General features: G+C 52.4%; 5 protein-coding genes across 5 annotated transcripts; 2 read left to right on the top strand and 3 right to left on the bottom strand.

Annotated features, from left to right (window-relative positions):
* Positions 1-754: 754 nt before the first annotated feature.
* On the bottom strand, positions 755-2,058 carry N7539_001817 (carbohydrate esterase family 5 protein; the record flags this gene model as incomplete). Its single annotated transcript, XM_056931420.1, has 2 exons — positions 755-1,117; positions 1,222-2,058. The coding sequence occupies 2 exons, from the start codon at positions 2,056-2,058 to the stop codon at positions 755-757; spliced, it is 1,200 nt and encodes a 399-aa protein (XP_056793451.1).
* Positions 2,059-4,271: 2,213 nt separating this feature from the next.
* N7539_001816 (M28 family metallopeptidase) lies at positions 4,272-6,949 on the bottom strand (the record flags this gene model as incomplete). Its single annotated transcript, XM_056931419.1, has 2 exons — positions 4,272-4,454; positions 4,553-6,949. The coding sequence occupies 2 exons, from the start codon at positions 6,947-6,949 to the stop codon at positions 4,272-4,274; spliced, it is 2,580 nt and encodes an 859-aa protein (XP_056793450.1).
* A 968-nt stretch (positions 6,950-7,917) lies between these two features.
* Positions 7,918-8,566, top strand: N7539_001815 (DIM1 family thioredoxin-like protein; the record flags this gene model as incomplete). The annotated part of the gene is made up of 4 exons (XM_056931418.1): positions 7,918-8,032; positions 8,104-8,151; positions 8,237-8,479; positions 8,541-8,566. 4 exons carry the CDS (start codon positions 7,918-7,920, stop codon positions 8,564-8,566), a joined length of 432 nt encoding a protein of 143 aa, XP_056793449.1.
* A 616-nt stretch (positions 8,567-9,182) lies between these two features.
* N7539_001814 (translin) lies at positions 9,183-10,645 on the top strand (the record flags this gene model as incomplete). Its single annotated transcript, XM_056931417.1, has 8 exons — positions 9,183-9,248; positions 9,396-9,432; positions 9,601-9,654; positions 9,793-9,938; positions 10,012-10,117; positions 10,187-10,272; positions 10,341-10,490; positions 10,571-10,645. 8 exons carry the CDS (start codon positions 9,183-9,185, stop codon positions 10,643-10,645), a joined length of 720 nt encoding a protein of 239 aa, XP_056793448.1.
* Positions 10,646-10,950: 305 nt separating this feature from the next.
* On the bottom strand, positions 10,951-11,701 carry N7539_001813 (glutathione peroxidase; the record flags this gene model as incomplete). The annotated part of the gene is made up of 2 exons (XM_056931416.1): positions 10,951-11,504; positions 11,659-11,701. 2 exons carry the CDS (start codon positions 11,699-11,701, stop codon positions 10,951-10,953), a joined length of 597 nt encoding a protein of 198 aa, XP_056793447.1.
* Positions 11,702-11,759: the final 58 nt, after the last annotated feature.

Genomic DNA, 11,759 nt, shown 5'->3' with positions numbered 1-11,759 from the left:
TATCAGTTGAATTGTGCTGGAGCTGAGACTATTAATAATTAGTTAGCTTGCCCTTTGCAGATCTGATGAATCACTTCAGCCCGTCCCGTCCCAACTACTCAGTCTCTCAGACTTTGTTCTCGGCCTGATGTCGTGATTGTCCCGAGCGCCGAAAAGGATTGTAATAAGACCGGGTCTCATAGTATTGGTAGCCTATCCAGTGGTAGTTAGTTATTGGAGGTACTGCCAGTCCGATGAAGTAAGCTGACATCTGTACTGGCCACCTTAGTAGGCACTGGGTCAGATCCGCCATGAGTCACGAATGCCCAAGCGCCAAGCTCGAATTCTTCTTGAAGCCGACACAGACCGACCATGAAGATGCATGGACCAGCTATGCATCCGTTTTGGGTTCCCGATTCCAATGGTCTTGATCAGAGCTTCTCGATCTCCGGGCCTGTTACGATCTTATGGTTGGTCTGTGGACTCTGCCAATTCTCCTTTCGGTTTTGAATTTCGTTCTTCCGGACTTTCGGGATGCTTACCCCCCAAGGGAGACACGGTTTTTGCGCGATCACTGCGACTAAGACCGACGGACACATGCGATTTTATTCGAATAAGGGAAAATATAGGGTTCATTTGGCTCGGAAAAACTGTAAATACTCATTTTGCAACGCATTGGTCAGAGTTCACGGCGAATCTCTCACACGATCTGGGCCACACGAAGGGACCCCTCTTAATCTTGATGGGGATCGTGTCACAGCCACTGCATCAACGCCTAAGCAGATGCAGAGATGCCAGCAGCCTGCAGAAGGAACTGAGCAGCCTCCTTGGCGTTGCTTCCGTAGCTGAGATGCGCCATCACGTTGGCACCATTCTCGCAGACGGGGTCGCCGAGAGCACAGTACTCCTTGACCTTGTTCTGGGGTAGCTTGCCAACGGCTTGCAGCTTGAATGGGTCGCCAAACAGGACCGCACCGGCCACCTTATCAGCACCCAAGCTGTTGGCAGCGTTGTGCACGACCATTGAACCCTGGGAGTAACCGCCAATGACAACCTTGGTGTCGGGGCACTGCTTCAAAGCAGTCTCGACCAAATTCGCCATGACAGGACCGCCGTTGGCACCCAGAGCGGCATTGCTCTGTGGTTGGAATATTCTCAGATTAGTCGACAATTCTGCGGAGTCACGCAAGACGATTCACACGCCTATATTCACTGAACAAGAGCTGGGAATGCATCACTTACCGCTGCTGTTGCGGCATAATCAACACCCTGCACGTTGACCTTGTTGCCAGTCAGAGACTGCAGCTGACTGGCCACGGGAGGGCCAACCACGGAGCCCATGTTGCCAATCTCGTCACTTCCACGTGCGAAGATAAAAGTCAGCTCCTTGCAGCTGGCCTTGTTGGTGACATCGTTGGCCGTAACGGAGCCTGTGAACTGGCGTTTAGTATGACCGTCCGCCGAGCCTGAACCAGCGACCTCAGAACCAGAAGAGGAATTCTTCGAACCTGATCCAAGGCCTCCAAGACTTCCGAGACCTCCCAGAGATCCGAGTGAGCCAAGTGAGCCGAGACCTGAGCTACCTGAGCTACCTGAGCCACCCACACTGGAGCCAGAGCTGGCATTCGAGCTAGCATCGGCACTGGCACTGGCACTGGCACTGGCGCTCGCGTCTACGGTAGAGCTTCCGCTGGCGCCCGTGTTAGAGCTAGTGCCAGAGCTCGAACCAGAAGAGGCACCTCCGAGACCTCCCAGACCTGAACCCAGCGAGCCCAAGGAGCCCAAAGAGCCCAGCGATCCAAGTCCAGAGCTGCCACTGGATCCGCCGAGACCGCCGAGAGAACCGAGCGATCCCAGGTTTCCGACACTGGGAATGAGCGAGGTGAGTGCACCGAAGCCGCTGCCGGTGCTGCTACCGCTGGAAGCGCCACCCAGACCTCCAAGGCCACTACCTAGGCTACTCAGGCTGCCTAGACCACCCAAGCCGCTACCCAAGTCTCCGAGTGTGCGACTCTCGATAGTCTTGGTAGGGGCTGCCAGAGCGGCACCGACGAAGGTGAGGGCAACAACAGTCTTCATGATAGCGATTGTGTAAGAAAAAGTAGTTCAATGATGTCGTCGTAAGGAATGCAAGAGACCAGCTCTTTGAAAAGGTAGAATATGAGCAAGGAAAAAGAAATTAAAAGAGACGGAACGGAGAGGAGAAAAAGAAGGTATAGACTGTTGCGTGAGGACCGATGTGGAAGGAAGACTCACACAAATGCGAACAACCATTGCCTTTTATAATCTCTCTTCTCTCCTTCTTCCTCTCTCTCTTCTTTCGACCCAGAAACAGATCATCACGCCATCACGATCATTGAGGGACATCTCAAACGACAGATGATGATCGCCCCGCCTCCGAAAAGGTCCTCGAGAACATCGCCCCGGAGCAAGATGATCACCGATCAGACCGAGCTTTCATCAATTCTGAAGGAAATTCAACTTGTATGAACAATGACAGAAATTCGATAGACCAGCACCGTCTTGGTATTCATGCTCATAAGCGGGTTTCATTTCTCGTGTTTCATCGTCGCATGTTTCACCATCTCCAACCTGCGACAGGGCGAACGCTCAACGAACGTTGGTGAAGCGGGGACCCTGGATAGACAGAGATGGTCTACGGAGTCAATCGCGTGTCATGGACCACCTCCAGACAAACTTTCCCGGGTCGATCCTACCTCTTCACGAGTGAATGCCGAAGCCCTCAAATTCCAGAATGGTCTTGCAAAACGGGGAGGGAGGATGAGGTGTTGGGGCCGTTTTTTGGGTCCCAGGGCCCGGAGGCTAGTGATTCGAACTGCTCCTTTTTCTCTCTCTCTCTAGACTCCATTTTTTATGCAGGTGGATGACAGGCTCCATGTGTTTGTTGCAAGGGCCATTTTTTTTCCACTTCTCATGCTATGATGCTGTGTGATCTGCAGACTCGCATGGTGGAGATCGGTCGTGAAGGACTCCTGGTATGATGTCCATCAATTGGTGGGATTATTGACAGGTGACAATCGCGATGTGTAGATCCTTTCTAATGTCCTGAATGGCATGAGTTGAAACCGAGCATCATGAGGCATTGTCCACCTACACAGTCCTGCACTTCCCGGCTCAGTAGTACTGTACAGTAGAGTTCAAGTGTAGAATGCAAGAAGCCATGACTCGTTTTCTACGACCTCACCACAGACCCTGTACTTGATCACCGCCCGGATGACAACATCACTTGTTTCAGAAACGAACAATCACCCATAGTTTTTCGCCTCGCTCAATCACGCCCAAAGTCGAGAGACCCCCCTGAGAGTAATGCCAATCTATCTGTCTCCGTCGAGAAAGCGTCTACGCAGCCGACGTATCAAGTGATAATGCTTGAAAAGAGTGATGCCCAGCATGAACTTCCCGATTTGAAGCGTGCAAAGCAATCCGTAGACCTGAGAGATCTCAGCTCGTTGGGAGAACGTGTTTCTAGTAAATTAAACAGAGGACATGGGGTGTGCCCGAAGCCCGGGCCACAAATTGACTGATAATTGAGTCGTGCATAACCCGCTTTGGGAAATGAAGCCGACCGAGACAGGGCCCCCCCACAGTCCAGCGATCGACTAGACACATCGACGTGTGATAGATCGTCGACTGGCCAAAGCCGACGTTAGGCTACTGGGCTTGAATGGGAGGAGATCAAGTGGCTAAAGATGTTACTGTTGGGACTATACTACATTGGGATTTCCTGGGTTGATTCAATATTCCACATCCTCAAAAACAGGGGATTGCCGGAAGTGACAATGACGATGCGATTTGGAACTTAAGAGAAACCCCGAGGCAACTCATGCGGGCCTAATAAGCGTAGACAATCGATCTAAATTCGCAATGGGAACAGCACCTTCGCTGAGACGAGACAAGAGAAGCACAGACTGTTGCTGGACTGGTATATAGACATGTGAAGAGGACGGAAGGGCGAGGAGAGAGAGAGAGAGTATAAGAGAACGGGGGCCTCACAGTTCCACCTATGAAAAGAAGAGAGAGTCGGTGGGCTTTCCCCTGCAAATGTGCAATGAAGGATCGAATCTGCATGCAGCAGAAACGCAGATTCCCTCGAGATCAGGCTGTACAGTGCTCGTAAAGAGAACGAAGAAGAAAGGGTAAGGATAGCGGGGAGATGGGATGGAAAGCGTGGGAGCGTGAGGATGGTCAAAGTGGTAGAAATTAAGCTGAATATGAGAAGAGGACCGAACAAGGTATGGGTCTCCACCTCATGGATTGAGAGAAGGGTGAGTCTAGTTCAGTAGTTTGTCGCTAGCGGTGTGGATCGTGTTGGCGACTCTGTCGATCCAATGCTGGGCAAGAGACCAGTTGCCCATGCGAATCGTGTCGCGGATCGCAGGGAAAATGGAGGCATCGTAACCCGACCAAAGCTCCGGTCCAAAGATAACATGCCGAAATTGTGTGCGGTTGGGAATCTAACATGAAGAAGTGCCTTGTTAGCAAGAAAGACAAGGAGGACAACGGAGTCATAGATTGCAAGAAAGGCGAGAGGAGGAATCAGAGATCAACTTACACCACCGTCCGCGGCCAAATCCAAAAGATTTGTATCAAATTGAGCCATGCGTATATTGTGTTTGACCCGTTGGATCGCCATCACGTTGCTTTCGTATCCACCCGAGCCCCAGACCGTGTCGTGCCAGACATTATTCCAGGATTGGAATCGGGCCGTATTGGCTTCCAACTCCGCCGCGGCGTTGTACAGTACTTGCAGGTCGACCTCGGCTTTTTTCTCGCTGGCGAAGGAGTCCAAATCTTTGACCCACCCAGTGACGGCTTTGCCATACGCTTCCATGTCAAAAGGCAACATGGGATTCTCCGACACATCCAGAAGCAGGAGGGCCCAGAACTGAGCGAGGATTTTGTGGTAAACGAAACCCGGGTCACCAAACTTTTCCATCCAGTCGTAGTTTTCGTAGCAACTATGGTAGGGGTAGGCCTCGCCTTCAAAGCCAAAGTCGATACTGGAGGTGCCAGCGATGTCCTGGAAAGCCACGTAGTCACTACCCGCACCAAGTGGCGCAAGTCGCTGGCCCTTGCGGTCCCAGATCTCTTTGAGAGTCTGGTTGGCGAAAGGGTCGGAGAGTCGGCCCAGAATCTGGTGAACGGATCGCTCAAACACCGGCGATCCCGATGCGCGGAAATTGGGACCCGAGACACCGACATCGACGTTGAGATATGCGTACCCATTTTTACGAAGGTCCTCCACCTCCTTTTCCACATGCTCGGTGGATCCGATCAAGTTGTATTCTTCTCCATCCCAACTGACAAACTCGATGGTCCGAAGCGGCCGCCACCCATAGGTGAGCAGCTCTCCAAAGACTCGAATGAGTTCCATGAATACTGCCGTGCCACTTCCCGGGTCGACGCTACCGAGACACCAGGCATCGCGGTGATTGCCGACAATGATTTTCTTATCGCGTTCCTCGAGCCCCAAAATGGTACCGTGAACGTTGTAGATGGGCCGGCGCTCGACCTCATCTTGTAGATTCATCAACTGGACCGTCGGCGAACGTTGGTCACCGGTCCACCACTCTGGAATCTGGGGAACACTGCCAATCCATCCGTTTGGCGCTTTGAATCCATGGCCTTGAATGACCTGCAAGAGGCGCTGTGCATCGCGCCAGGCAATGGGCAGACTGGGAATCTGCACTAACGCGGGACTGTCCTCTGGCGAGAGCCGCTTCTTCTCACCCGGTGTGGAGGCGAATCCTGGGGAGAGTACGTCGCCCACAATATGGGACATCAGGCTCACGCCGCCCCTTTGGACTCCGTCTGCCGGCATAAATCGACCCTCGGGATATTCCGGTCCCTGCACGAAGCCATCCTGAGCGGGATCAGAGTAGATGATGCAGCCCGCTGCCCCGGCCAGTTCGGCCGCTTTGACCTTCAACGCACGATCGCCTTCCGATCCGTAATATCGGACCAGGGCAATCGAGCCAACGACGGAGATGCCCTTCTCAGCCAGAAGTTGAAAGTCTTCACGCGAGCCAAAGTTGGCGTAAATGAGGGGCCCAGTGACGTTCCCGGACTTGGAGTGGCCATGGAACGCCGGATATTGCGCATCTTTCTCTTCAAGGGCAGCCTCCCAGGCCAGGTTGGGAGGGTCCACAATAGCTATCCTCCTCCCACCTTCCCGTGGATAGTTGAGGTAGACTTGGAATTCCTCACGTTCGACCTTGTCGAATGCAGCCTTGTGAAACTCATGCTCGATCCATTCGGCAAGCACAAAGCTTCCCTCCGTTCCAGCCACTCGAGTATTCCCTGCGACTAACCTCAAGTTTTCGGCAATGTTCGTTTCGTTGATATGTGACTGAATGAAGTTCTCCACCGAGGAGGCGCTGTATGTCTGGCCAATCACCATGCGATTGTTCAGGTTGAAGACATCCCCAATGAAGAAGACGTACACCAGGGCCACGACGAGCAGCAGGGCAAACATCCGCAGAACCATCAAACAGCCGCGGTCCTTGAAGTGCGATCCCGTTTCTTGTAAATTGATGGTGAAGCGCAATCTGGGCATCGGCGGTAGATATCTCCGTAATGGTCGTTGCATTGCGGACAGCGTGCGAGTCAGACTAGATAAGCGCTTTGACAGGTGGTGCCGAAAGCGTGGACGAGCCCCGGTGGACGAGCCTTGTCCTGAATCATCTACATCCATCTGATCCAGTTCCCTGCGTAGCTCATCTGTTGAGCCTCGGGTTGACCCCGAGGCGGATGAGGCCAGGCCATCGAGACTGCCCCGTTCAGACTCTACCGTCGGGGGATTATAGTTGGAGGCCTGCCGACCGAGTAGTCCCTGTCGCTCGACATCGGTACCATCGCCCAGATCTGACCGTGATGAAGATGCCTGTGCGGTGGCCTCCTCGTAGGTGGGAATCGGAAGCGATTTGTATTCGAACTTATCGTCGCCCATGGCGGCACGGGGTCAGCTCGGGGGAGCCGGAGCAAGCGGGAGACTCGAAGAATGCGATATGGGCTATCATGGTCTGTTCGATCTAAAGGGGTAACGGAATGACCAACATCATCCCAGTAGACTTTCAAAAGGCTGAGGGAATCAGAGAGGATATGATCGTGGAGAGAGAGAACAGTAGTGAACAGGATGTCCGGCTTGTGGCGGTGGTGGTTGATGTGCAGGCGGCAGCGTTGCCGATCGCAAAAGAGAGATGGGGTCGGCGGCCGCGGAATGGGGGAAGCAGAGTGCCGGGGAGTGGATTCGATGGGGTGTCCTTTTGGGCCTCGATAACTCTCGACACTCTCGCGAGACTATTTGAGTATTGACCCTCGAGCCTTTCGAGAAGCACACTTGGGGGGTAAGGAGTCCTGGCCCTCTGCCAACCGGTCCACCCTGAATCGCGGAGCCTTTGCAGGCTTCTTCTCTGTGGCGCAATGGCCCACTGCCAAGTTGCCTGTCTCGGGAGGCAGTCCCAGTCTAAGATACAACTGTCGGCCACTCTGCCAATCTGGTGCAGCAGAATTGTTCCGAGAGAGTTGGTGCACGCGCGTCCGTGGCATGGAACTACTACAGTGCTAGCCTTTCTAGAGTCTAGAGACGAGACTCTTCGATTGAGCCGGTGATGAAGTTTCCTCGTGCCAGGTGATGTTTGAAACGGGCTTCATTGTAATCCAATACACTCTCCTCAATCTGGGAATTCTTCTGCCGTTTCAGAGACTGCGAAAGCTCATGAACACCATACTTGAATGCAAGTTCGTTGATCTCACCAAGTGGAGCCTCCCTTACCTTCGGGTGGCAGACATGCAGACAAAAGGCCAGTCACATGATCAGAGCCTATCGCGTGGTCGGCGGGCGATAAGCACGAGCTGCCGAATTTCTTCGAGCTTCCATCAGATGAAGCCACTGCTACAGCACAGCGCATAGCAGCCATGGGTTCAATTGTCTTGCCTCATTTACGCACTGCCTGGCATGTGGACCAGGCAATCCTCTCGGAGGAAGAGCGCCTTGTAGTCATTCGCTTTGGGCGAGATCACGACCCGGACTGTGAGTCGCGCATCATCCTCACCTCCCGCATTGATGGTCTGTTCCGAATGCTAACAATTTGCGTACGGCAGGTATCCGCCAGGATGAAGTACTCTACAAGATTGCTGAACGTGTAAAGAGTATGTGGTGGCTGCCCCCACATTGCGGCGCTCTGTCTGATGCCACAATTCACCATTGCTAACGCATGTCGTTGCTCCGATCTAGACTTCGCCGTCATCTACCTGTGCGACATCGACGAGGTACCCGATTTCAACTCGATGTACGAACTGTACGACACCATGACGATTATGTTCTTTTATCGTAATAAGCATATGATGTGCGATTTTGGAACGGGTAACAACAACAAGTTGAATTGGGTGCTGGAGGATAAGCAAGAGTTGATCGACATTATCGAAACGATCTACAAGGGTGCCAAAAAGGGTCGTGGTCTTGTCGTCAGTCCCAAGGGTAAGTGGATGTTTTGCTGTGACAGACTTGCAAGGCTGGCTTCTGACTCGTGCATATTTAGATTACTCCACACGATACCGGTACTAAATGTGATACCTACCTGCGTCTTATAACGAATGTTATGACTATACCCTACAACAAAAGAAAAGACGGTCAGGTGAATGATGCCTGCATTTAATTTTGACTGAGGATACTCGAGTAAAACTGCAGCGAGGACTCTTCCACATGGGACGCGACTCGAGTCCTTTGACCAAGGCACTAGGACCACTCTCAGCGGAAGTTCTTGTAGCAGTAATCTGAAGCTGATCAGGTTCGACGAGGGATGAGCATAGTATAAACCATTAGTTAATACCTCATGTTCGTTTTTGCACAGCCTTTCGTCCAAGAGATGCAATAATCGTATACTAGAGAGGCAGCAGGGCAAAGTCTAAGCTCGACCTGTTGATAATTCTCAAATCAGCAATTGGCGAGTAATAATGGATATAGAAAGGACATGCCACCTCACTTACTGGGTGAAAGGGATTCAGAGAGCTACAATTTCTTGTAAACGCAAGCTCGTAGAGCTTCACGCATTTACATTTGCGTTGTTCAGTACTGACACTGGATCCTACCGCACCGCTCCGGCACGCGCCCAACACTGTGGTCCACCACTCATGACGAACATCACCCTTTCACCACAACAGGACCACCAATTCACACAACCATGATTGATCAACGCATTTTTGAGGATCTTCAGGCCAAGATCGACGAGGAGACCACGGTCCGCGATGTAAGTGCTCCTAACCTTGGTATCACGGTCGAGAAGAGGCGAGCATGATTTTCTGCGTGTGCCAAGCCACACTGCTCGGTCCCGCAAAAGGCGGGTTGGATAGCCTGTGCAATTTTTGAATGAGGGCATGACTGATGGGTAAAACAGGAGCTTCACGAGATTGTTCAGACTCTTGCGAGAAAGGGTACGTGTGGAATTTGCATGAATTGAGGCAGCTTCGCTCTATCCCTCATGGCTTAGTCCAGCTTAGTCCAACTGGGGCAAGGAAAGACAGAATTGAAGCTGCATGCCTCATTTCCTGCTGGAAGGTATGCTAATCTGAGAGAGCGAGTTGCTAATACTGTTCATCTAGGCCGGTCAACACAAGCTATTTTGTCTAGGGCTCATTCTACCCCTGCCGATCAACGTATGTCAATTCATTATGCTGCCGTTATCAGCTACTCGGTGTGAATGTATCTGGAAAAGCTTCCGGGTCTTTGCTCGGGGTGTCGAATGATCAAACACGTCCCAACTAGACTTATGATCAGAACTTCGCTAATTCCAGTTGAACAACCAGTCAAGCCCGTCCTGGACGATGCCGCTGTCGAGATTCTCGCTCAAAAGCACGAGGTCCTTCGTCTGAAGGCTGTGGCAGACCAGCACCCATTCTACAAGTACAATGGACTGTGGACTCGTGAGCTCCAGAACTTGGTTCGTGTCTGAATCTTCACTCTCTGAGTATGACTCCTATCTGCATCCCGGGATACTAATGTGTGACATGCAGGTCACGTCAATCGAGCTGTGTGCCTGGCTCGGAGGTCTGCAAGAGTACAAGAGTTCCGACTCGGGTTCATTCTTGACCATCGAAGAGGTCGGCAAGTTCCTTGAGGGTACGTTACATCGATGTGGGTTATCTGTATTCTGGTTGATCCCGACTGACAGTCACTCTATCACGTTAGTTCCTGTCAACTTGAAGGAGCAGGATGCGTTCCATTTGACAATCGAGGAGTACCTGTTGGCATTGATCTCCGTCGTCGAAGAGCTGGTAAGTTGTCACATGTTTCTCCATCCTGGCTTCCTAGTGTGTGTGTCGCTGAGTCTGTGTACACAAAGTCCCGGCTGGCGGTGAACTCGGTTACTCTCGGCGATTATGAGCGACCTCTGCAGATTGGCAATTTCATCAAGGATCTCTTTGCCGGGTTCCAGCTGCTGAACCTGAAGAACGATATCCTGCGCAAGCGAAGCGACGGTATCAAGTATAGCGTAAGTGCCGTCTACTCCCCGGGTGATCCTGGGCGGACTCGAACCCTCGAATGCTTGCTAATGTACCGGCTGGCAACTAGGTCAAGAAGGTAGAGGACGTGGTCTATGACCTGTCGCTCCGCGGTCTCGTGCCCAAGGGCAGCGCCGCTGCTTAGAAGATCTATAGGTGCAACCTTTTTACTCAAATGAGCAAGACGCACGAAATGTCAACCTCGACCATGGCAGAAGCAGGTAGTCAAGTTCAAAGAAATCAAGTTTCGCACTTTATTGATTCATGCTACAGCACGCATACATGTGCGAAGTAGCTTCTAGACCGACATTTGATGCCACGGTATCACAATAGAAAACAAGGGAAACAAAAGAGGGAGGGGCTCAAACGTTCAAAGCGAAATATCGAGAGGGGAGGGGAGGGGGAGGGGCAAACCAGCTCCCCGTCAAACTATAGCGTCGACCGTATATCTTAAGCGAGCTTGGCCGACTCGGTACCCTCGGCAGCCTTAGCTGTCGAGGCAGCCGTGCCAGCCTTGCGAGCCTTCTCAATCTCCTGGACGATCGTGTCCTTCAGCGTCTCGGGCTTAGTGATGGAGGACCAGCGGCCCACGACACTTCCATCCGCCGCGACCAGGAACTTCTCAAAGTTCCACTTGACGCGCTTGAAACCCAGGACACCGGGCATGGCATCCTTCAGCCAGGCAAAGACGGGCGCGGCCTGATCGCCGTTGACGTCGAGCTTGCCGAGCACAGGGAACGAGACGCCGTAGTTAATCTGGCAGAAAGACTGGATCTCGTCGTTGGAACCGGGATCTTGGCTGCCGAACTGGTTGCAGGGGAAGCCGAGAATCTCAAAGTCTTCGGGGTATTGGGCCTTCAGGTCCTTGTAGAGCTTCTCGAGGCCCTCGAATTGCGGGGTGAAGCCGCATTTGGACGCAGTATTGACGGCCAGAACGACCTTGCCCTTGAGGGAGGAGAGAGGGGAACGGCTGGCCCTTTTCTGGAGTGGTGGAAAGAGTGATTCTGTTAGCGAGGTGGACTCATTTCTGGATCACTTTCTAGTTCTACTATTCTTCCTTTTTTTTTGCTCTTTGTGGTGTGTAATGTTTCGCGACGGAAATTTCCGCGGCGCGATCGCAAGAGAACGGGAAAGATGGTGCCGAGGGTCTTTACATACTGTCAACGGGCTCGAAGTCGAAGAAAGTGGTAGCGGAAGACATGGCTTTAGAACGGAAACCTCGTAGGTAGTAGCGTGTTGGTAAATGCGGCCTGGAGGCG

Source organism: Penicillium diatomitis, assembly GCF_028827545.1.
Source record: "Penicillium diatomitis strain IBT 30728 chromosome Unknown utg000002l_segment0_segment0, whole genome shotgun sequence".
Lineage (NCBI taxonomy): Eukaryota > Fungi > Ascomycota > Eurotiomycetes > Eurotiales > Aspergillaceae > Penicillium > Penicillium diatomitis.
Note: the sequence above shows the minus strand (reverse complement) of the source record. Positions and strands in the feature narration are given on the sequence as shown.